Here is a 25,394-nt window from a genome sequence, read left to right as displayed (position 1 = left end):
TGAAGTTTCCAGCTCAGTGCTGTTGATAAGCAACTTTTGTATGACATCTGTATATGCAATGTTCTTTCTTTCCTAAGCTCAGAAAACACTGCGTGCTTTTAGTGGGAGGCCCACTTGGAGAAGAAACAGAAGCAGCCACTTTGTGTGTAGAGTGCCAAAAAGGGTTTTCCATAGCAACAGTGTGATAACAAATACACAAAATCATAAATTGTGTAAAATAGAAATTACCAGTGCATTTGTGTAAGTTAATTTATGTTCTGTCTTTGACCTTCAGGCAAAAGTAGACAATGAGATCCTTGATTACAAGGATTTAGCAGCCATTCCCAAAGTCAAGGCCATTTATGACATTGAACGTCCAGACCTAATTACTTATGAGCCATTCTACACTTCCGCCTACGAGGACAGACAGGAGAGACAGAGTCTTGGAGAGGTAATGAACCAACAAGCAACCAATTCTGCTATAAGCTTTACTCAAAGCCTGCTACGCTTCTATCCTCTTTTGAAATAATTTCTAATTGACACTCTTTAGAATTGTTGCTGCTGCTGTTCAAAGTGCTTTTTGTGTTTGATCTGGGCTTAACGGGGACAGTGATGATGATGTGTTATGTGGGGAAGCTGCACAGTTAAACACACAGGTCCACTTCTTGCCTGCATTAACACTAGCTGCTGACAGAGGAACAGGGAGCAGGTTGCAGGCTGTTTGTGTGTGTCTCTGCTCATAATTCACATGCATATTCTAGCTTTTGGGTACAGCAAAATCCAGACCACAAGGCAAAAGCCAGCTTGGTGTTGTGCTCTGTACCAGGCACGCTGCTGTAGAGCACCAGTGCTCACAAGAGAATATGAGGAATACCATAATGTTCTGTGGCAGTAACAGGATTATGAGCAGCAGAATGCTTTCACTCTTGCATGCCAAAGGGAAATATATTTCCAGAGCACTTTGCCAGACATACATACAGGATAAAATTTGAAATAGGTCAGGATGAAGTGCTCTTCCACCTGGAAAAGCAGGTTAGTTGCAGTATGGAAATAGCTGCCTCACATTGTAAACTCCTGACATTTAGTAGATTCTTTTATCCTGCAACAAGAGAAACAATCGTCTCATTTATTTTATTAATTTTGTATTTAAAGGTATCTTTCAGGTTGTATGGTCCCTCAGTTTTCTCAGCTGAACTTCTATAGCTGCCACCACTGTTAACACGGTTTAAATGCAGATCATGAAGCAGGTTTTGTCTGGTATTACCAGTTGACTGTAAACCTGGTTTCCAGAATGCAAATCTAATGGGTGTGGAAATAAACTTCTTCGCAATCTCAGTGAATTTAGCTGACAGTAACTGAATTAAGTATGAAGATATGCTGAGGAAAAAGGAAGTACAGTAGAGCATTCAGGCACAGATGGTATGAAGTGACTAAGATGATCTCTCTTAGCAAAGCATTCTTCTCACGAATAGATTGGTTTTCTCTGCTTTTGTACTTTGTTTGTTGATATTTCATAGGGCTTATCTTAAATTATGAGCTATATTATAAGTTAACATGAGGAAATTCAGGAGACTGTTATCTCAGGAATACCATAGGTGATTAATAGGTCAGAATATTACAGAATTTCTGCCCTCAGATTCAGGCTGGCAGCGAATCCAGCTGACGTATGATTCATAACTCTTGTGAGATGCATTGGTGATCTCTGACCAGTTCCAACAGATCTGAGCCATTCCACAGAACCATCTACAAACACAAATCTCTCGTTAGTCACAGAAGAAGAACTGATTTCGCCCAGTTTTGTTAATCCTTAAGGGGATGCTGCTCACTGATAAAGGCATATGTCTGCCATTATGCTTGTTCCGGGAATAAGCAAAAGCCTTTGGGGTTTTCTTACCCTGTGTTATCACCAGCATTAAATCCAATTAATTTCTTGTGACTACAGAAATTTGTTCCCGATACAAAGTGGTTCTCACCATCTTTTCAATAGATCTGGGTTTTCTACCCAATGCTACTGGTGACTACTGTGACCTTGGGCAATTCACCTCGCCTCTCTGTGCCTGTTTCTCCTCCCTTCCCTTTCCCTTATGAAAGCATAAGCCCATCAGGGGTGGAGTGATCTCTTACTTTGTGTTTGTGTTGGTGTATATGAGTGACACTTAATCTTCAAATATCAGTTACCATCATCCTTAAAAAGCAAAGGAGGTGACACATTTAGTCATGGCAGGGATTTACAGACTGAGTAATTTAGCCTGCATTATTTTTGTAAAGTGTTTACATGTGATGGAGTTAAATAAAAGGTGAGCCTGACCTTAAGCTTGCACCCTAGAGATGCTCTTTACATAAATTAAAAGAAATATATATATAAAAAAATCAAACTCAGGTAAGAAAGATGTGCGTATGTTATACAAGGCAGGTGTCTAAGAGCAACCAAAAGTAACCCAGTAGTGGAGATAATCCTTAAATTACAGGGAATAAACTACAAGAAAATTGTATACTTCAGCTACAGAAAGTGTGAAGAAACAGCATGAGACATTATTCTTCATTGCAATGGAAGGGAAATGCATTGAAAAGTTTCTCACCGATAATCTGTGGTGTTCAGTTAAATCACAATTTTGTTTTTTTCTATAAACCTGTGACGAAAAACGCTTTCACATAGCACCATCTAGCGGGAACTGGATATTTTAGTTAAAGATACTGGATGCTTGAGTTACAGATCCTCCAGCAGCAAGAAGGCCGTGAAGAGGAGGTTTAGTTTCTCAGACAAAACAGATGAGAAATGAGCCTGCTAGTGCTCTGTGGCTGTCTGAAGATGGTTGCCTGAAATCAGTACTTTTATTTATTTATTTATTTATTTATTGCTACTGAGACTGACCCTTAATGCAATGATAAAATTTCTAGAAAGTCAAAGTTGCTCAGGTTCTTCAGGCCTTTAACTTCTGCCATGCTAGCAGCAACCTGATTCACACAGGAATCAAATCTTTCATCATCTCTGACTTGTGCTGCATAAATATTGAGAGAAGCAATGTTACCCTGCGTGTTCTCTGGTTTTAGTTTTCTGTCAGCTGAGAGCAATGACTCTATGTAGCAGCTTTCAGTAAATAAACTGCTGTAAAATGAGAAAACTGTTTTTTTCTAATGTGATAGATGCTTCAAAATGGAGCAGGCATCATACCTGGTAGTTCATTAAAAAGGAAATTAAAATGAGATCAGAACAAAGTGCTGGAAGTTGCATTGTAAAATTACACCTGTAAAGATGGCCAAAATGTTGCACGCCAGAATTTCCCAAAAATCAGTGATCTACATGACTGCAGGCATCAGAGCAGCCCTGTAGATCTCAAAGTGACAGAAGACTGAGCCTGCTGTGGGGAGTTTTGCTGTAAATTTGTTCACTACAGCTCTACCAAAGTTTGTTGATGTTGTTTTTAAAATCTGGAAGATATAATTTTGTGTTTCCACTGGCTTACTATTCTGGAACTTTGTCTTCACAGTCTACTGCAGAGCGTATTTTGAACTGACTAGTGTAAAGACTTGTGCAACAGAACAGATTTTAAAAGACTTCATAAGCCCTGAAGAAACATGACTCAGAATTTAAAATACAGCAGTTCACCTATGCGTGATGAAACAATGAGTTGGCTGCAGAGGGTGGTTCCATTTCCCAAAAAGCAATGAGGTGATGTTAGATAGTGATGAGTGGAAATACCTGAAATGTTGGTCATGGAATCAGCAAGTCACTTTCTGGGTTGCCTTCCCAGTCTTAAATTCCTGTGACAACCATTTACATTGCCTGAGCAAGTAGGCAACCTCAACAGATTATGGAAATTTGGTTATTTGCAATAATCACCAGTATTAACAGCTCTGTGAGAGTTAATGGTCTCACACTGCAAAATGTAGAGGTGAATTTCTGGTTATTACCTGAAATTGAGCATACATTTTACACTAAATATTGTTGTGAATTATTGTAATAATTAAACCAGAATCAGCAGTTTTGGTGCTGAGACATTGTCTTAACGGCTGTGTCATCCTATAACAACTGTGGTCATATTTAAAAGCATAAACTCTTGCCACGTTTGCTATGGCAATTAAGTAATATGGAAACTTAATGCATAAAAGAATAAATATTTTAAATCCTGATCTTCCAGTTTCAAATTGTCTTGTGATAAAAGACACATAACTGGTAATCATACGTGGCCTTTATTCCTGTTTATACCACCAATTTATGCATGATCTTATGCTTCATTTCTAAAGGTATGTCTTGCCTCAGTTTCCCTATCTACATAATAGAAACTCTTCATAACTATTGTGCATATTTCTTACCACTGGCTTTTGCATACTTCTTTCAATATACATGCTGTAATTCCTGTCTGTGCTCCTTGCATAAAGATGGATGAATACAAAGTTAACTTAGGGAGAGATCATATCAAAGAAATGTTGATGACAACTACGTGCTGCTTTGCATTGGCTGTGAAATGTAAGGCCTTGAGGAAAAGGAGATTTTTGCCAGACTGTGCATGTTGGAGGAACAGCATGCTTCATCCTGGAAGTCATTCTCTATTTCTGACGCCATGCAAAGCTTTGAGTTAAGGTTATTTACTTTGGATTTCCACTTTAAAGATTTCTTCATAACAGGTATGCTTATTAAATTAATAACCCTTTCTGATTCTGATCTCTACAGATATGCTTTAACTACCACAATGATTAGATGGTTGAGAGATGTTGTTTCATGATATTTGACTGAATTAATCACACTTATAAAGATTCTCCCAGAGACTTTAATTGCTTCAATGATTTATGGACCAGTTCCTGAGCAATGTGGAAAAAGCAAGTTACAGTGTTATGATGGCCTCAGTAATGTCTACCTTGCCACTTCATACTGCTGTATATCCGTGTATCTGCAGCAATGTCTGGGTTGCCATTTTCTAGCCCAAAACATGCAGTGATGATTCTGTAACCTTATTTTTATTTTTATTTTTGTATCTTTGCAGTCTCCAAGGACGTTATCACCTACCCCTTCTGCAGAAGTAAGTTTGGTGGAACATAATCTTACTATGATTACAATTGCTCACTTCAGCAAATGCAGGTGTAGATTTTGTTACCCATCTGATCTCTTTCTGCTACGTAGAAATGTTTTCTGAATATTGAATTTTAAGGAAAATTAACTCTAAAAAGAAAACATTACTCTTTCATTGACAGATTGTATGAGAAATGAAGCTCGTGCCGCTACCCAATTGTTGTCTATAAAGCAGAGCCACTTGTCCACCAGAGGTCACTTGTACATTGATCCTTCTGGTTGCCACAGGCAGGATCTCTGGAGATGGATGATTGACATGAGCTAAAATGCTGCTCTAAGCATTTAAATAAGAAGACATGGCTGCTACTAAAACATTTGTAGTTTTGCCTTGAAGGAAACATAACTATGGTTTGGTTTGGTTTTCCCTGGGGGCTGTTTTGAACACTATGGTAACATTAAATATTTGTAAAGTTATTTGTCAGGTTCCTATAGATGCTATTGCATAAGCATTTTCATTTTGGGGGTGGAGAGTATTGTTTGTTTGCCACATAAAAGTCATGGTGATTGCTACGTGGTTAAAAACAACAACAAAAAAAAATGGGACTATAAAATTTGATGTAATTCTTTGTGCATTCAAATTGCTCTCATCCCTTTTCGTCCTGTTTTGCTTTGCTTTGTGTGTGTTTTTTGTTTTGTCGGCTCTGGGTTTGTTTTGGCTTGTTCTGGTTTGTTTTGTTTTCCAGGAAACAGAAAACTGAGTTTTGCTGTAGAAGAAGGCTTCATGTTTTCAGATGGTTGGGTGGGGGTGTCAGATCTAATTTGAGTACTAAAAACCCTGTTTGTAGCTAGCTGAGACACATGGTAAATTAAGCCACAGAGCTCTGAGCTGCCTCTTTTGAACTCTTGTTGGTCTCCACCTTAGCTAATTGAAGGCTGGCTCAGGAGTATCTTCTGCCATGTGCTGCAGCACAGGCATCCTCTGAACAGGCAACTGACCTTATGGAATCGGAGGAACGTGGGGAAATCTAGGATTACATAACATTTAATAAAAGTTACCCTAAATGACAGGTGCAGTTAGAACCTTCCAAGACTGAACTCTGACACTGACTATAAAAATGGATCAGAGTCTTTGAACAGATTAGCAATCAGTGATAATGAAATGGGTTGAAAGCTTAGGGAATATTGTTTCAGTAGCTTCTGTTGATATCTGCAGATCCACAAAAGTTGAGCATTGCTAAAAGAAATGTGTAACATGCATTTATATTTACTAGTGAATTCTTTTTAATTGCTTCTATTCTGCAGGGTTATCAAGATGTTCGGGACCGCATGATTCACAGGTCTACCAGTCAGGGCTCCATTAATTCTCCAGTGTACAGTCGTCACAGCTACACACCCACCATGTCACGTTCCCCTCAGCATTTCCACAGACCTGGTAAGGGCAACTGCGTTAGAAGGATGTACAAAAGTAGTGTTTATTATGTCACTGAGTGGCACAGAGAAGCATTTGTTTCTCTTAGCAGTCATTTGAAAAATAGCTTCATATTTTAATATCTTCTCTTCTCCCTGTGTTTTTTGTTCATGATTGATGCAGTCTTTTGCCCTAGATTGATGAGTGTCATGAATACTGATCTTCTGATTTTATTTCTGATTAATTATTTTGTAAATGTGTGTATATTTGTAGAAGTGAGCAACAATTTCCAGCAATGAAACACAACCTTCATTCAGGAATTTGTGAAAAGTATCACATCTTAGAAACAAAAGTTATGGCTTGACTATAGAGAAGTCACAAATGTAGGATTCCTCTCTCCTAAAAAAACATTTATATAAAATAAATAATCCAGCATATTCTGAATTGTTAGTTTTTATACATACTCATAGTTTGCAAGATAGATTTTTTTTTTAATTGAAACCATGGACAATTGCTAGGGGACATTTAAAAAAAAAAAAAAAAAAAAAAAAAAAAAAAAAAAAAAAAAAACCACAACTTTTATTATTGATTTAGAAATGATGCACAAGTTCTATGTATAATACAGAGAACGTACAGTCATTCAGGTTCCAAGAGCATTCAAATTACTGGTTGTGTAATATGAAAGCAATACATGAAAATTAAGTGTTCATCCACACCCAAATTGCATGAAAATGTATCTGTAAATGTAATTCATTGAATACTTTTCAAGATTGATTTATTCTTTATGGTAATGAATTAAATCTTTGTGACCCATTTTTAAAATAAGTGATACAATCGTGCAGTTCCATCTTCCTTGGTGATTGCAGACGAACACTTAGCATGCCAAAGGCCCATCCACAATAGCAGCTGCAATTTTAAAATTAAAGATTTATTGTAGAGCCACCACTGTGGAACTTGAGTGCTGGAGCCATTTCCTAGTAAGGGTGGGCTGAAAGCAGCTAATTGTGTCTGTCAGTGAATGCCTTATTTAATGGGCCCAAGGGAGGTGGGACAGAAGCAAATTGTATCTTATAGTTAGCGCTGACAACATGACTGTGTTTTAAGATGACATTATAATGAAAACTGAAAGAGACTTATAAAGCATGAAAAAGCTGCAAACTTCTGTCTCTTGATTCTGGCAATTTCAAGGGGATTTCTCTATTTGTATTGGTTGTATCAGGGGCATCAACAAATCCAAGACTTATTCCAGACCTTATTGTGATTGATTTTTTTTGTCTGTGTTCAGTCAAGGATGCTCCTCAGAAGTAGGCTCTGTTTGTGTAACTCTTTGATGGGCGGATGGGCTCAAGCCAGAATTTGGGTCCAGATGTAAAATCTTCAAAAGTTCACAGCCCGAGGGATTTTCCGAGAAGATATTTGTTCAAGCTTATCTCTGTTCAGATGATCTCATCTTTGGCTAACCTGTTTTTGTTTCTCATATGACACAGACAGAAATCTGTAGAATTCTGTAGAATTGATCTTTGCTACCCTGCTTTGGGGTGATTGTTAATTTATAATTTTCCTCCAGCATTATTCATATCAAATAATAGCATGTGTATATTTAACATTATTTTCCTAATATCACTTCTTGTAATCATGTTATTTGCAAGAATAACTTCTGTCTGAATAAATGCAGTGGCCCCAGGTAACTCCTCTTTGGCTTCCAGCGAGCCCTTGAGAGAGAAGTGAAGCACTGTGTTGACGTTGTCAGCATCAGGTTCTTCAAAATTTGAGTGCTACAAGTTTTGAAAAAGTTTGCAGCCTTTTCCATAATGCCCTAGCTGACGTTGGCAGCATTTTTGGAATGCTTTAAAACAATAGAGGGCAGCTTGCATGCCTCTTGACTGATGTGGAGTTGGTCAGGCACTTTTCAAAACAGCTGCTCTCTTAACTAATTGAGCGTCAATGTTTGTGATGTTTGCATGATGGCAGCAGGCTATTTTCTGGTAACAAGGCATAGATAAGAAGCTCATTAAGCAAGTAAATATTACGCTGAATTAGTAATGCAGTTCAAATCTGAGCCTCTCTTCAACTACTTGCTGTAACTTTGTCTAATGTTTATGAACCCTTTGGTACGTCTTTTAACCTTTTTTTTTTTCCTTCCTCCTTTTCAGAATCCTAATTGTTTAATGCCTTTTTTTTCTTCCTTTGAAGCCTCCTTCCCTGCCTTTCTCTTATTATTTTTCTTTGTTTTCATTTTGTTCTGCCCCCCGATTCCCTGCTGCCGCAGAGCTGCTCTCTACTGGTGTGCAGCGGTTGTCATACCTGCGCACTAGCAGTCTCAGCTCCGCACACCATGACTCCCGCCCCAACTCCCCCTTCCGACACCACTTCATCCCCCATGTCAAAGGTAAGGAGCCAGGCCTCTCCAAGGAGTACCCTCCGGGCTGGAGATTTATTAGCATTCTGTCAAAGCTAATGAGGTGCATCTTCGTAAGGTTATCATTGGCTGCGTAGCTGAGCATGCCTTGAAATGTGCCGTTACACTTTAAACTCTGGTAGAATAGACATAATGTCCTTTCTTAGAGGAAATATGTCATTTCTAAGGGCCCTAGTTGACAAGTCATCAAGCAATTTCCCTGTTAGAAATACAGAGGGAAGCATTATCATCTACTGCTTAGAGCCTATACGTGCCTAACTTAGCCTCTTCCTAAAGTAATATGTAACAACCCCTACAGCAACTAGCATATGAAATTATTTTCATGTTCTTAAAATGCATATTTAAAAATTAACTACAAATCCTGCCTGAATGAGACCAAGGTGACCCAAAAAATATGAGGAAAAAAAAAAAAAACACACCACAAGTTATATCAAGATCAGTGTCAATAAGGAAATAAATCATTATTAATCGTATTGGCAATAACTAGTGCCCAACAAAATAAAATCCCTAGGCCTCTCCTCAACTAGTGAGAATCAGCAAACTCTGCTGAAGTCAGTAGAGTTGCAAGGATTTACGCTAACTGAGGATTTGGTCATTTCTCATTTTTTAACCTGTAATTTTTTTTTTTATTTGATTTGAGGGCAGAGTTTTTTCTGTGTGTCCCTTCAAGGAGCTCATTCAGCTCAACAAGCTTTTAGTTTCTTGCTTTCTCTGGATGTGGTTTTACTTTTATTTCTATTTGAGCATTCTCTGGCTGTGCTGTTTCTTTATGTTGGGGGAGACAGTCATAGCTTATATCACCTACAAAAGCTCAAGAAGAGGCAATTACATATGTTGAGCACAGACTCTATTCTGGCACCATTGATTAACACAGATAATCAGAAATTGGAGTTAAAAACAGTTGCAAGGCAGTTGTTGCCATGCGCTTTCAATAAATGCTAATAGATCTCAATGTTATCTCTCCTGAAACATTCAGAGCACCATTACTAATTTTAGTTTAGCTTGTCCTTAGGTGATTTTTGTTAATATGCACTTCAACTTTCCTAATATGTCACTACAAGAACAAAAAACCACACCTCACTTCAAACTTAAAAGATTGGGACCCTTAAAAATAGATACACAGCTTATTTCAGCATGCAGTTAATCCATAACCCTTGCAATTTCAACATTTTTTTTTTTTTTTGCTGTTAACCCAAGTTACTACCTACACTCTTTCAACTGGCATTTTCATTCTTTTTCTGTTGAGAAAATAGCTTCTTCAGTAGATAAATCAGAAGAACTATTGAAAAACCATGCCTGTTGTTTTCATGTTTCAAAGATATTCATGTGTAGATTAGCCCTGTATCGCAGCTATTGGTGCAGAAGACTAATTGGAATTGTAAGTGCTATAGACAAGGGGGTGAGTATGGTTCTTACAAAGTAGATGTACATAGAACATTGTAAGAATCTACCATTTTCTGAAAATTTTACGTAAAGGTCTTAGGCCTGTACAGGGTTCACATGTGGTAACTAAGCAAGGCTCCCAAAGCTGTGGCTCATATCACTGTGACATGTGCACCGTCTGAGGATGTGGTGCGTTTGAGAGGGGGCAAGCAGCAGGTGCTCACAGTTTGTAATTCACATGGCTCAATTGGAAGAGTAATCTCTTAATTGCCGGTTGAGGAAAAAAAACCTCCTTCTTAAGGTGACCTAGAGCACTTCAGTTTGGTGCACAGGTTAGTGTGGTGGGAATGTCCCCATGATTTTCATTTCCATTTTTTTTTCTTCTCTGTGGAGGAAGGGGGCCGCTCAGTAAAACAAAAAGTACGCTCTTGGGCTTCAGTTCACCACTGCAAGCTGAGCTCCACCAGAGCATTGAGCCAAACTCAGACTTCTATAAAAACATACATAGATGAAGTAACTTGGGATGTTTTTATCAGTGATCTGAACTAAAGCATGTAGTAAAATTGCAGGCAGAGCTTCCTGATGACATGCAGACTGTGAGAATAGCAGCCAATAAAGCACACGAGCAACAGCTTTTTCAGTGAGCAGTGCAGCCAACTGTATGCTGTGCTTCTGAGTGATGTCCATCCATACCTGCTGGAAAAAGGAGTAACCATGAAGAGAACTTGGCTGTTCTGGTGGATGTTAGATTGGATAGGACAGAAGAAGGAGATGCTCCAGCTAGAAGAGCAATGTAGAGATGTTACAAGACCTACAGGGAACTGGTAGATTCACAGCAGGATGAGTGACATAAGAAAAGCTGCAGAAGTTTCAGAGAAGGATCATCAAATTATTGCAAATCTCATAGTGAAAAAGTTAATGCTGTTAATTTATTAGTACTATCAGATGGAACAATTTGATAGTGATATTTACCTGTGTAATAGAAATGTGTTGTAACAGTACTTTCTCCTATATAGCAGGTAAAGATACAGTAAGGTCCTATGGTACACTGAAATTAGGCAAAAATCATGATTTCTCTCATTTGTTTAAGTTGAAGATAAGCAGGTATTGGAATATCTTTGTCTTCTCATTGCTACAAAACATTGAGAGGTACAAAAAGTCAACAGGCCTGAAGACCTTCGTAATTTTTCCAGTATGTTAAGTGATCAGTGGAGCACTGACAAAACCCAAACTTTAGATGAACAAATGTTTGTCATGTTCCTGAAGTCAGAGCAAGCTCTGGCTTGTCCTTTGAACAGATTATGATGGAAGATAGTTTGTAACCAGATGCACTCAGAAAACCCACATGGTGTATATATGTGTGTATGTACTATATGTATACAATATTATAGGGAGAGAGAATGTTTTCGTTAAATAAGCCCTGTGCCTGTCACAACATGTAGGAGAACATGTTTTCATAGGAGACAGTATAGCTTGCTCTGAATTTAATTAGGGGATTTGGTGTGGTAATTTTTTTAATCATTCAGGTAGTGTTGAGTAAAGTCCAGTTGCACTGTATTATGTGTCCTCTTCACTACTCCATGTTCTAATACAGCTATCATTACCCACTGGTGGGTTCAGCTGGGTTTCCCACATGGTTCTGCGTTTGTTCTCCTTGTATACGAAGTGTCCACATAGCCTCTAGCAGAAAAGAGAGATTGGTCTGGTACTGGCTGCACCTAATGCAACTCCCTAATAATCTTGTCTGTGGTGGTTTGCCTTGGATATCATAACCGTCAGTTTTCAGAGTTTAAAGAACTGCCTTATTTTACCCTTGAGAGTAACACCTCTTTTTCTACTAGGGAGTCACCCCTGTGAATACATCTGAGATGAGAACTGGAGCACTGTTTGGAGTTAATTAGATGTGATAGATATGTTTACAATGATTTAACAAATAGGTATCATACATCTTTGTACTTGGCCTTTTTCGAAGCCACTTGTACTTTGAGCAGGAAGGTAGAATTGGTGTAAATTTGCTGGAAATATTTCATAAAGCTGTAGTGTTTTGTTTTGTGTTGATTTTTTTTAGGAGTCAGAGAATATGGGTCAAGCCAAAACTACTATAGTAAAGGGGCGTAATTTCCAAACAGCATAATGATAATGAAGTTGACAGTTGACACATACACCTGTGCTATTTTGTATCATTAAGCCAAAAAAGTTGACATTTACACCGCTTTGCGTGTTTACATACAGCATTATGTTTAAATCAGTGTAATACTCATGCCTTGGAGACAAGGCCAGATTTTAAGGCCTTTAAGAATTGAGGGGGCTAAATATGCCTAAGGAGATCTTAGTTAGAGTTTGTTGATGTAATTTACACGTTGAACAGGCTGAAAGAGGGTATAATATTCATCAACTCAGACTTCATTTAAACTCATTTGGTCTCTCCATTGAATTTGGGCTTGTCTCAATAAAGTACTGTCTTCGCTATGAAAGAATCAAAACAAGTCCATGAATGAAAGAAACCCTGACCCTACTGAAATCAGAGACAAAACTTTCATTGAGACCCAGGATTTCATCTTACATGCCTAGAATTTTTCAGAGGCATTCAAGAAGATTGCAAAGCCCCCATAAGATTTCTGTCTGAAAAGAGCACCAAGTTAAGGGGGGAGGTTTCCTCTACTCCCAGACCTTCCCATAATGAATCTACAGACCTCCCTAGTGAATCTGGGCCTTGTTTTTCACAGGTTCCTCCTTTCCTGCCCCAAGACGGGTCTCTGAAATCAAATACTCTGTGCATGTGATAAATTTCCAGGGTTTTGAGGATGTAGCTGAAAGTTCTGCTCTGGAAAACAGTTATGATTTGGCTGCTTCATAACTTTCAGACTTGTTTGGGAAACATGGACTACACATTTGGATAAGCTGATGAATGGCAGCTGGACGAAACATGAAAAGGACTTAGGGCTTAGGTTCTGTTGAGGTGGTTTTTTGTCTGTTCGGAAGTAAAGCAACTAAACTGCAGGTTGACAGAAAGCTCAGTGTTGGTTGCATACTGATTTTTTTTAGTCTGATTCTGTGAATTTAGCTTGTGAATCACACGGTGGGCCCAGTGACTGCTGTGCTCAAGTGACTGATATCTGTTAAAATTACTCTTTTTTTTTTTTTTTTTTTTTTTTTTTAACATCCCCCATCTACACACACACACACATTAAGCTTCATGCCAGGGGAGCAGGAATTAGATTTTCCCACAGGATTGGCAAACTGGAGTGCTCTCATTGCTTTGTGGAGTCAAAACCAGTTACAGCTTATTCTGAGATATGATGACAGGCTTTTGGGTGTAGGCACAGCAAGGAACCCCAGTGCAGTGGGCTCAGCCCCTACTTTTACGTAAAGCTGCTAGCAGGCTGGCCTCGAGGCACTGGGAGGTAAGTACAGGCAGGTTAGCTCTGCTCTCCTGTCTGCATATGCCCACTCTAAAGACATCGATACTGAAGATACACAGGCTTCTTCCAATTTACGTAGTCTGTCACTAAAGAAAACTCATTTTCTGAAGCAGTATTGTCCAGAGCATTGATTCTCCATTTCCTTTCAAGAAGCACCCCCTGAGCCATTTTACATTTTAGGTAGTTGAAGTTAGTTAAGATTTCTTAATAGCCTAGGGTGCTCTGTCTGAGGACTCTGTTCTTGGAAATTTCAGTACAGTTAGCCTCTAAAAGATTTCATGGAGTGCTGCTGAGTTTTTTTTGTTTGTTTGTTTGTGTTTCCATTTCATTATAAGCATGTTTCTGTGGTGCATCATTTTCACTTGAACACTAATTTTCTTTGAATTTGGAACTGTTTTTTTCCCTCAGCACCAAACCCAGCAGGACACTTCATATGCTTGAAGTCATAAGAAAAGTGTCGTTATACTGAAAAACTGACCAAAGCATGGCTAGTCATTTGTGTTCACTTCAAAACCCTTTTATGCATTTTCTCTGATCTCCTATATGTGTTAAGATCAGTGCTAGGGTCAGGGACCCAGAACTGCTAGCCTTTCCTAGTCCCTCAGGCACTATCTAGTGTTCAGCAAATGCCTACCAAGCCTGTGTTATTCTAGAAATCATTTTAGACTCCAACAGTGCCATTTTCCTACCAAAACATTAAAATTTTCCAAGCAACTCTAACATGAAGTTCCTAAGGTTTTCTGTTCCTAAGACCCACTGTAGATGGTACCTTAAAGCTGCTCAGGACAGAAGCCTATACAGTTCTTCTGGGCAAAGTTGAAAATAATTTATTTCTATTTACTGAAAAATGGGTATATGGATGAAGTCTTATAACAATTCCACATTGTTTTTGCAGATTTGTTGCAGTATAAGAAAAAAAAAAAGAAAAAGATTGGGTCTTTTAGAAACAAAACATTTCAGTTTTTGATGGTTTTAATTTTAATTTCTGAGAAGGCATCAGAGAATGTTGTATTTATTAACCTGTAGTGATTTTTAAGAATGACAAGCAAATAAAAATAATTATGTTCTTGGTTCTCTGCAAACGCAGGTTCCTAAGCATGAACTTTAACACAAAATTCTGCTTTCATAAATGGTGGGTGATTTTATAGCTGCATCTGAAGCATTTAAGCCTTGTTATGAAAGTGGGCTCACCAGGGATGATCTAATGAGAGTCTAAATAGATGTACCATTCCCTCCTGCAGGGGTTGGAGTTAATGAGACTGCAATCCTAGAAACTGTAAAGGAGAGTCATATATCAGTACTAGTAGCAGTCATTAGAAAGAGATGGACCGTGCAGGAACCCCGGGAAATACCAGGCAACAGAGACATCTGCAAAGCAACATGTGCAGGAGGATACCATGCTAACTGTGTGCCTTGTACTATGTGCATGACACAACATCACCAGTTTTCTCTAAAAAAGTTATCTGTGTACCAGCTAGGAGATTAGCCAGCATTCCTTAAGTATGTGAGCATACTTTGTTGGGTCTAGGTGAGACCCAACTGTGTTTCACAGAGACACAACTCTAACTGTGTTAAGAGTGTTTTTTTTTTTCATTTCTGGTGCCTTTTAGATTGGTAGATGACTACTCAAATTAAAGAGGAATGGTGTAAAAGAAAACTTCCCACCCCCAATGTATAAATAAGAAGAGTGCTTGGTCTGAGGTTTTGGGTAGTCTAATGGAGCATAGGAAACCTGCAGCTGAAAGAAGGCCTGCATTTTTATTTTTTATTTATTTATTTTTTTGATGTTTTATAGCTTCCTTGTACTTGTCTACTAGTTTATTTTTGTGGTGGTGTTTTGTTTTGTTTTTCTTGCTTTATTAATCAACTTTGCTAGTTTTTTTTAATCCCTGGTGCATACCTGAAAATTTTAAGAGGTTTGATGCTCCCCTACCTTTTACACACCCATATAAACTGAGCACTCAGGTGGACAGTTTTTGCTTGTATGAGTTTGCATTACTGTGAAGAAAGGCACAAAGCAAAAGGCAGCAATGTTCTTTTATGGAATACACACAGCTGTGTGTTGGGAAATCTGCCTGTTAAGTCTTGGGGTTTAGGAACCAAACTTTATTTCTGCAGCAGCCCTCACGCTGACTGGGGGAGTTTTCAGGGCTGATGGGTTGTTAGGAGGCAAAGATATAGTCCTAGTAAGAATAACCATACAAATGGAACTTAAGTTTTTAGACAATAGATTCAGGTTTGCTAAATCAGCAGTCATGAAGTATTGTCACTGGAGCCAGACATGGCATTGACAGAGACCTGGGGTGGCACCAGTGATGAGGGCTCAGCCATCAGGTGGGCTGCATTGCTCTACAAATTATTTTGCCATATCAAAAACTTCCTATTGGAAGAATAAACCAATGAAAGAGTGTGTAAGGAACAGGTATGCATTTTGATATTGGCCAAGTGACCTAACGGCTATTTTCCATCTCTAGCTTCTCTGCGCTTCTGGTTTAGGGAACTGTAGTAACTGCCAGCATCTGCTTCTCCCTGCTTGGGAGTTGGTTTCATTTTGGGTTTGCGTATCAATTACTGTGCTCTGTGCCTGCAACTTTTAACTCCAAATGTCAATAGCCATGTTAAACCATTGCCAAGTAACCTTCCATTCTTCTTCTCCACATCGCCCATCTAATCACCAGCTGCCAGCACACAGCTCCTGCCTGCATGCCGTCAGAATGAGTGTGAGCTGCTAAAACCTCAACTCCAGCCTCAACACAAATCTTTGTTTCTGCAGGAAAATGAGGAAAAAAAAAGTCACCAGGGCTACCAGACCTTGTTATTGTTTGTGTTTATATTTTTGGTTCAAACATTTCTCCCTGGAGGTTTTGATTCCACCAATTTTGTTTGGGTTTGATTGGGCTTGCTTTTTTTAATTTATTTTATCTTATTTTGTTTGTTGCTCTCCCTCTTCTCATTTTGTTTTCTCCATTCTTTCATTGGAGGCAATGAGCCGTCCAGCGGTCGGAACTCCCCTGTCCCCTATCGGCCAGACAGCCGCCCTCTCACTCCAACTTACGCTCAGGCCCCTAAACATTTCCATGTTCCAGGTAGGAGCTGGCACTGTATGTGTCTCGGTGTCCTGTCACAGTGTAGAATGTAGCCTTTGTAACTCCTGTCTTGTCTCCATTGTTTCACGCTGTTTGCCATGGTGTGCACACGCAGGGTTTGGGACTGCCTGCTCCTCGGCTTCCTGGGAGGAGCAGTGCCTTCAGAAACGGGGGGTTTCTGGTGTTTTTTCTCTCTTCTGTTGGTCAGGTGTTTCACTGTTAGAATACTATGTTTTTCAGGGTCTGTTAGTGGCCCGTGAGCTGGATGTAAGCTATGTAGTGCTTGATCTTTCAGTTGCACCAGCATCATTCTGCTAAGTTTGGAGGAGTTGGTTGCGGTTCCCAGTGACCAGTGAGCCATTATATGTATAGTCATGGTTGGGACTTGGTTCAGTCTTGAACCAGTTTATTGTTCCTTTTTTATTATTATTTTATTTTAGCCAAATGATGATATTTCGCTTACTTTGTGCAGTGGCATGGTGTCCTCACAGAGCCCTGCAGATCTGCAAGGACATGTGCATCAGGATGCACTCTCCATAAAGGGCAATATCTGTTTAGATGTGAGCTGCAGCCTCTGAGATCACCTGTCTTGCAGTTTGATAGGAAAGGATGTGTGTCCCTAGGATTGTGGACACACGCTGTCTGACTGCATCAGTGCTAGCTGACAGCCTTATATCCAGTTATTCTTCAGGTCCCCTTCCATCTAGTGTCCCTTTGCACTGCAGAGGCTACTGCTGGGCTGCCTGGCCTCAGACCAGGCAGATGAACCACTGATGTGAGCTTCCTTTCAGACAGTATGACCTGGCATGGCCCAGGTGGGCTGTTTTTACTGCCTAACCTAACCTGGCTGCTTTTACTTGTGCAAGTTAAAGTGCCTTTGCATGACTTACCCAGCCAAGTAAACAGTCCCCAGTGTGGTGGGAGAGCTGTCCTGCTCACCTGGCACAGAGCAGCCCCCCAGGAGCCGTTTTCACAGCCCCCTTACGACTTTCTAGCTCAGGCTTGCACAAAAGTACTGCGTGACTGCCCTTTAATAGCTATACCCATTTGCTGTTCAAGTAGCCCTAACAGATCATGAACACGAATGAAATACCGCAGTGTCTTTGTGTGCAAGGAATTGGCCTACTTAGCCAAGGAAGGGTTCCGTAGAGTAAGTTTTACCTTAATTTTGGTAGATTTCTACTTGGTTTTCCTTAATGCCAGAGGTTGTCTCCTGTAACACTTTAATGGGATCTGTGTATTTGTAGCACTTTAATGGGATCTTGTATTTGTAATACATGAAGTGTTGGTTTGAGGTGGGTGGGTACTTTAGAACAATGTAGTTTCTGTCTTGGATCACTGTTTGCAACAATATTTTATCTTTAGACATGCAGTAGATTTACTCCATTAGGGTTCCAGGAAGTGCTTTTTCCTGATTTACATTGCAATGTGCAATGTGGTGGTCCTTAAATAAAAAATAAATATATATTTTAAAAAGTCTATCCTTGTGGTTTGAGGATTAGCAGTGTATCCCTTAGCACTGACTCAGTGAAATCTAGCTGTTGACTGTTCAAAAGAGTGTGTGAGGCAGCTATTTTGTTCTCTGGGTTTTAAAGTGAATTGTAGGCTTGCTGCATTATCCTCTTCTCAATCCAGCCAGTCAGCTGGAAAGAAAATTGAGCTGTTATGACAGAAGCACAATTTTCCACAAGAAGTTATTTGGGGTAGTTTCCCCAAATAGCTTGTATCTTCACCATGGAACTCTCTTGCTTGTTTGCATTTCCTAATGTCTGTGACACTGATAATCTTCTGAATATTTGAAGTAAATTGGTCATGATTTGGATGCATCCACATGTTACAGAATCAGCTCCAAAGGACTTCATACCACATGTCTTTGACTTGTCACTTGTTCTTATGTTTTCTTTTCTTCAAATAATCTGATTCTGTGTAATACTGGCTTTTTCTTGTGCTACATCCTTGATTTGGTCTGTCTGCTGTTTTAGTGTTGGGGTTAACTTCAACTATAACTGAAGTAGTTCTCGTATCAACATTTTTCTCTTTCTCAATTTCACAGATCAAGGTGTCAACATTTACAGAAAACCTCCAATCTACAAACAACATGGTAAATGATCTTTCTCTTTTTGTTTCAGATCTCAATTGTCAATTGAAATGCATGCAGGATAGTGAGAAGTATTCAGTGTTTATGCTGCAAGCATAAAAAAATCAGTAGTCCAAGCCTGAAACAGCTTTTATTGCATGTCCTGCTGAGTGATTATGTTTTAACGCATGTTGTTTCATTTGGATCATATGGCTTAAATCTTGGCTACATTGATATTAATGGCAAAATTGCCATTAACTGGGATTTTGCTGTCTTTATAATGTTGCGATGGCTTTCTGTATTTTACTTCTTTAATTTCATATTTTCAGAATACAGGTTTTGGTGGTGGAAAAATGTATTAACAACAGTCTGTTTTCTGACAGGAACTTCATGGATTATGTTTATTTTAAACAGACAAAGTACAATTTATTTCAACAGCAGTGATGGGGATGTTACTATCAGACTGGAACTCCAAATGTACTGTGGCTTCAAACAGGAATCTTTAAATACTGAAAATAATATAGGCAACTTGTCATTGACAGTACTCATTTGATTCTCAAGCCCTAGGAAACAGCTCTGGTAGTGCAGTGTATTTGCTGTTCCAGTGTTTGGATTTTGAATTGGACAACAGCATTAGTACTCTTATCTTTTCAGAGTAGATGTTTTTTTTAGCAAGTCTGCAATAACAGTGATGGCAGAAGCCAACTGCCTTGCTGTTCGGTAACATTGCAGAGTGAGAGACCTTGAATGTGTTTTCTATTCCCTTCTGCAGTGAACAGAAAACTTTAAATAGGAGATTTCTATGTGATGTGGTGAAAGACAGATGACTCTACTTTTTAAAGACTCTGCATCCCTTTGCAGACCCTTTGCCCAATGAAACTTATTTAAGTAGCAAATCAGCAGTACTACAGGGTTCAGATGAACAGTTGGCTGAGAGCTGTTGAGCTGAGATGATTAAGAAAGCCCAGGAAATCCATTCTGTAGCCAGGAATGAGCATTGTAAACTGCTGAAGTTTTACATCAGGTTTCTTTCCTCTTTCTTTTTTAAGTTTTCAAATCATGTGCTCATTTTAGAAGTCTTAACATTACTTTTGTTTATTTTTATGGTTTTAATGTATCTCCTCATCTCCCATTAACATGTGAATGTTTAACCACTGACATCACCAATTCTAATACGTAAGTACTGTTTGAAGTCATGCTTTTGTAAACTCTGACCAGATTTCTCCATACCTGTAATTATGCTTAGTTTCCCAATCATAAAATTTTAAGAATTCCCAATGATATCTAATACTGATTTTCCTAAACTACTCTGAGTGGGTTGGGTGAGTAACAACGTGCTTCATTTTTATAACAGATATCTTTCCCTTTAAAAAGAAAAAGGGGGGAAAAAATCCAGAATTATTTCTTCTGATATATTAGCTTCATATAAGAGAAAGGTGATTTGGACTAACAGTTCATGGATAAGAGGTAGTTAAGAATGTTTTAAATGCAAACTAAATCCTATTGATTTTATATATATATATATGTATGTATATATATGTGTGTATATATATATATATGTATATATACATTTAACATCAAGAAGTGAAATCCATAATGCACATCCTCACATGCTTTTAAGTGACTTTGGCTTAGGCCGGAATCTTAAATGCATGTGCCACTGCTAAGATATGTTAATGGTGAGGTTCATTTCTTTGCAAGTGCCTTTCCCTGCCAAGTTGATCTAAATGGAGTTTAGTAGTTAATAAATAAATTTGCATCTCTTTTTACTGCTACTGCATGCTAATAAGCAAGTACATGCAGCAGAAAGGATACAGTGGTTAAATAAACATATTTGTTTCAGATTTTTTTTATGTTTGTTTTGCAGCTTGTCACAGAAACATAGGAAATAATTAGCATCAGTACAATTAAAATTAATGCTGTCTTTCTCAACTACTTGTTTTCTTACCCTAGAGGGAAGACAAACCAGTGCATAAATCTGGTTTCATCTTCATTATTAATCAGCTGTCCTTAGGAGATATTGGCAAATACTGTTGGCTTAAATTTTCTCACTCTTGCCTATCATTCTAACGCTCTGAAACCCTATTGAAATCCCAAGCTGACTTGGGGTTATTTGGGGGTAGGGATGCGGGATGAGAAGACTTGATTCCAATCTGTTGGCAAGAGGAAATCATTATGTTGCTTCCAGTTACAATTAGAAAGGCAAAACATGAAAATGCATAGTTTTGAAAATGGCCTTCTTGTAAAGTATAAAATTTTGCCAAAATATGGAAGAGATTTATATTGATAAAGATAACTACATAGCTAAGTTCCCTGATTGCCATCTAGATGCAGCTGCTTTGGCAGCACAGAGCAAGTCCTCCGAGGATATCATCAAGTCCTCCAAGTTCCCAGCAGCTCACGCACCAGCACCCAACGAGATACCAAAGATTGAGACGGACCACTGGCCAGGTCCTCCCTCCCTTGCAGCCATAGGTATGCTAAAGAAATAATGTAAGTGATGTAGACTAAGAGGTACTGATAAGTAAAGTAGGTGCAAAAACAGGTAGGGAGGGTTGTTTCCAATCCAGGTGTTCTCCACAAACTGGAGTTCTTCTGGTGAGACCTCCAGATGTCTGGGTATTTATAGCTGTTGAATAGGAGTGAGTAAGGAGGAGTGTCCTTGCAAAAGGACATTTGAACTGATCACACAGATACAAACTGTAGACAACTGATGTGAATTCCCATACAGTAACATAATAACAGTATGATGTATCACACAAGCCTGACTTCTTTCAGTTATTGTCTATTTAAGCTTTTGCCCTAAGCTAATGGCAAATATTCCACACAAAGTGTCATTGCTTCCAACCACATGACTGTTTCCGTGCAAGCACCGCAGTGGAGCAATTAATAGACTAAAACAGTCCTATTTTTTTCAGATTTACTGTTTCTATAGACTGTGTATTTTTCTTCTTTGTTGTCACGTTGCAGGCACCTTATTCACTTTTCTTTAAATCATGCACATGATCATTTTTAAACTTTTTTTTAATGTATTTTTTTCATTTGATTTTGTTGACCCTCATGTAACACAGTACAAAAGTTATCTAGCCTGGCTGATTTATGAAGTCAAGTCAGAAACAGTGAAGGTCTTGCCTATCTCATAACCTCCTTTCTGAGAAGGAAGGTACGGTTATTCTCACAACGGGATTTTCATAGAACTGCTGTGAGAGGTGACATAATGTGGGAGAGCTTGATTACCAGTCAAAGGGGCTGCATATGCAGTGGCAATTGTTTGAAAATGTCCTTTATATAGGATTGTAACTTTACAGCATTACAGTCACAGTGCTAACATCTACATTGAACCTCTCCTGATGGTGCTTGTCATAACTACAGCATTATTATGCTGTGTGTCAGAGGGAGAGGCTTTGTTGGAAATTTTGGCTCTCGGCTCACTCTCCTGGCTGTGGATGATAACTTTAATTACAGTTTTTCCAGTAAAACTGCTTCGTACATTGACTCTCAAGTGACTTTGTTACATCCGAGAAACTAAACATGACTGTTTATACAGATAAAAATGTGCTCATGGATGTATTTTATTCAGAAATAAAAAGACATTAAGCACTGAAAAACAAACTCACAAGCCCTAGTTTTTTAGGCTTGTTACCTGATTTTCTGAGTGTGGTATTTTAGTTACAGAGCTAGACTGAGCTCAGCAGTCAAAAAATAAGTCATGCAGCTATTGTACTGAAGTCTTGCAAAAGTCTGAGACACCAAACAAAATAATAAATAAATTGAATACAAAGATATAATTTTTTGATAACTTTTTGTCTCTATGTTAGCATCAATTTAGTAGTGCTGTACGAAACATTCAATTGATGTAAACCTTCAGAGACTTTAGTAGCAAAATGGAGTCTTCGTTCAAATAAAACACTGAGTCTGTATTGGTGAATAGCTGTATGAGGAAATAGTCTGTGCAGAATAAAATACAGTTGGCTAAATGCATACAGAAGTGTTGTACTCTGTGTATTCATTTTAGTGTCCTAGCATCCAAACTGGAAATTAGACCATTTTTTATGACTATTCAAGACGATAAAGATTAACCAATAAAAATCAAGAAACTAAAATGCGGAAAACCTGTGTAGAAGCAGTCTAAATTCGTTTTAGCTTTATCCAAAGGATTAATTAATTTACTTTATTTTATACTAGAAATTATGTTATAGTCATTCCAACTATGAGAGTTTATTCAGGAGATTTATGAAATTTAATTTTCCACTTGAAATGTTATGTGAAATTCACTTTTCTGAGTCTAGATAAGTATAAATGTAAATCAGACTTTTTTTTAACTGCTGGTACACTTGCAGGTACACTAAACCCCATGTTTCCAGAACTAGAAATCTGAGCTCCTTTCCTTATTACTTTAATTCTTCAGTTTTTTATTCAGGACCGTTGCTTGGCTGGGAGCCCATGTGTAGTTTAACTTCTTGTTAATTTTATGAGAAACTGTTAGCCATAGGACAGGCTATCTGAGTGAGTTTTATGAAGGGCAAATTTTGAATAACTTGAGTCTGCAAGAAAACATTGCTTTGTTTATTCAGTAAATCAAAATGATGAATACATTGAACTAGCACTGAAATTTCAAGCTGCAGTAGAATGGATACACAAAGCTCTCTGTACTGTGGTTTTATGGAAGCAGGAGCTGACATGAGACGCAGGTCAAGTGGAAGAGAGGAAGATGATGAGGAGCTACAGAGACGCCGGCAACTGCAAGAGGAGCAGCTCATGAAGGTTATTATAACCTTGTCTTCATACTGTTTCTGAACACCATACAAAAAATGCTCCTTTTCTTTCCATAAGCAATTTTTTGTACCTCAACTAGCTTTATTTCATTCATTTATTTTTTTAATTGCCATTTTTAGCTTAACTCTGGTCTTGGACAATTGATACTGAAAGAAGAGATGGAAAAGGAGAGGTCATCCCTTTCTGCCAGTCGTTACGATTCTCCAGGTAATTCACATAGGCATTGAAGCTACCAATGAACAGTGAATAATGAACACCCCAAAGGCACATATTCAGTGGTTTCCCAGAAGAGAGACCACTGGAAGACTGCTTGATATGTGGTGTTCTCCCATGAAAAGAGTGGGCTAATACATTAGCTAGTTTTGTTGAAGGCAGTTGGGTGGGGGGTGGGGAGATTGTTCGTGTTTTTTGTTGTTGTTGTGTTCTTTTGACTATTATTTTTTTTAAAACTAGAAGAAATGCAAGCCTGAGAATTCTGAGGCTATTCTGGGGAGAGAAATTTCCTAAAATAGTTAAGGAATGAGCTTCAGTAACTGTTACCTCACACACATGCTGATAACTGGCTTACATGTATTAAATTACAATAACACATTTTACTTAAATTGGTGGTTGCAATCACCTTTTAGTCTCTCCTCAGGGACAGAAAGTCAGCAACATTTACTAGTGGAGCTGCATGTTCTAAACACAGGTAGTATTTCAGCAGTGGCTGACATTTGATTGGGTGTATTGTGTTGCAGAGAAAAAAAAAAAAAGAAATAAACATCAGCTTTTGGCCTTTTTGCACACTTTGATATACATTAGTGGCTACCACAGATGTCCAGAGATGAGCTATTGGGGTTTTATTTCACTCTTCATCCATAGGTTGTTGTAGCACAACAACTAGACTTCAAGCCAAGAAGGGACAAAATGACTGCTGCCAAGCAAACTAAGATTTCTTAGTGCTCCCTGTTGTATACGTGTGTTGCATCTACTTATGGTTTAGGAGAGAAAGTCTGTAGTTCTCCCTCAATACTTTTAATGTTTACAGGTCCAGAGTCTACTTGGTCCCTTCAGAGCTTATGATTTTTTTATTAATGATAGCACAGGTTGGAGGACTACTTTATTGGAGATGTGTTCATCTCTCTTCACAGTGATAATCGATGCAGTCATTAGTTGCTTTTTGTGGAGTCGATGGTACTTCTCCCAAAGCTGCTTATTGCTGGCAACAAGAATGCTTCAAGTTCCATGCCCCTGTCCTTCTGTGATAAAAATAACATTAAAAAAAAAAAAAATCATTCTTATATGAAGAATCTTGTCTGAAAGGGCTGCATTAACTAAAGAAATTATTAAAGATACATGTCAATATTTCATCTAAGGTCTAAAAATTTATTTTACTCTCTTCTCTAATCCTTGAGCATTACATTCAGCTCAGTGGAGACCACTTTGATTTTGAGCCTGGCACCATGACATGATAATGCTACGTCTAACTTACTGAATGTATGGAAGGTTGTGATGAGTTTGGGGCTGAGATGTTACCTTCTTAAAGTCAGTATATCTCAGCTGGTTATGTATACATTCAGTGCTTCTGTGTTTTTTTCTGCTAGTGGATTTCTCAAATGTTCATGGTTTTGAGTTTTCATGGGATTTTTTTCAGTAAAATGATTTTTTTCTTCCTCCTTTGACAGCCCATGCTTCAGCCTCCAAAACCTCTTCTCTTCCTGGCTATGGAAAAAATGGACTTCACAGGGTAAGGAGGTGGTGATTCTGAGAAGCAAAAGGTGGCTTTAATAATCTGTGGTATTTTCCTATTAAATGTAGTGGATTTTCAGTTTGATCAAGCTTTCTTATGAAACATCT

At 38.4% G+C, this 25,394-nt stretch overlaps 1 protein-coding gene across 10 annotated transcripts in view; it reads left to right on the top strand.

The window, feature by feature from the left end:
• The window catches only part of ABLIM1 (actin binding LIM protein 1), a 136,395-nt gene that overhangs the window by 97,234 nt on the left and 13,767 nt on the right, over window positions 1–25,394 (top strand). For 3 of the 10 annotated variants that reach the window (XM_032190793.1, XM_032190797.1, XM_032190802.1), the window contains 9 exons: window positions 275–430; window positions 4,962–4,997; window positions 6,290–6,419; window positions 16,601–16,705; window positions 18,759–18,806; window positions 21,111–21,257; window positions 23,455–23,546; window positions 23,678–23,765; window positions 25,223–25,284. In XM_032190793.1, the coding sequence (XP_032046684.1) occupies window positions 275–430; window positions 4,962–4,997; window positions 6,290–6,419; window positions 16,601–16,705; window positions 18,759–18,806; window positions 21,111–21,257; window positions 23,455–23,546; window positions 23,678–23,765; window positions 25,223–25,284 (864 nt within the window). Of the gene's footprint in view, window positions 1–274; window positions 431–4,961; window positions 4,998–6,289; window positions 6,420–16,600; window positions 16,706–18,758; window positions 18,807–21,110; window positions 21,258–23,451; window positions 23,547–23,677; window positions 23,766–25,222; window positions 25,285–25,394 lie in introns of all 10 variants that reach the window. The other 7 variants (XM_032190792.1, XM_032190795.1, XM_032190794.1 and 4 more) reach the window with 7 other exon arrangements.

Source organism: Aythya fuligula, chromosome 7, assembly GCF_009819795.1.
Source record: "Aythya fuligula isolate bAytFul2 chromosome 7, bAytFul2.pri, whole genome shotgun sequence".
NCBI lineage: Eukaryota > Metazoa > Chordata > Aves > Anseriformes > Anatidae > Aythya > Aythya fuligula.
This window is presented reverse-complemented; position numbering and strand designations above follow the sequence as displayed.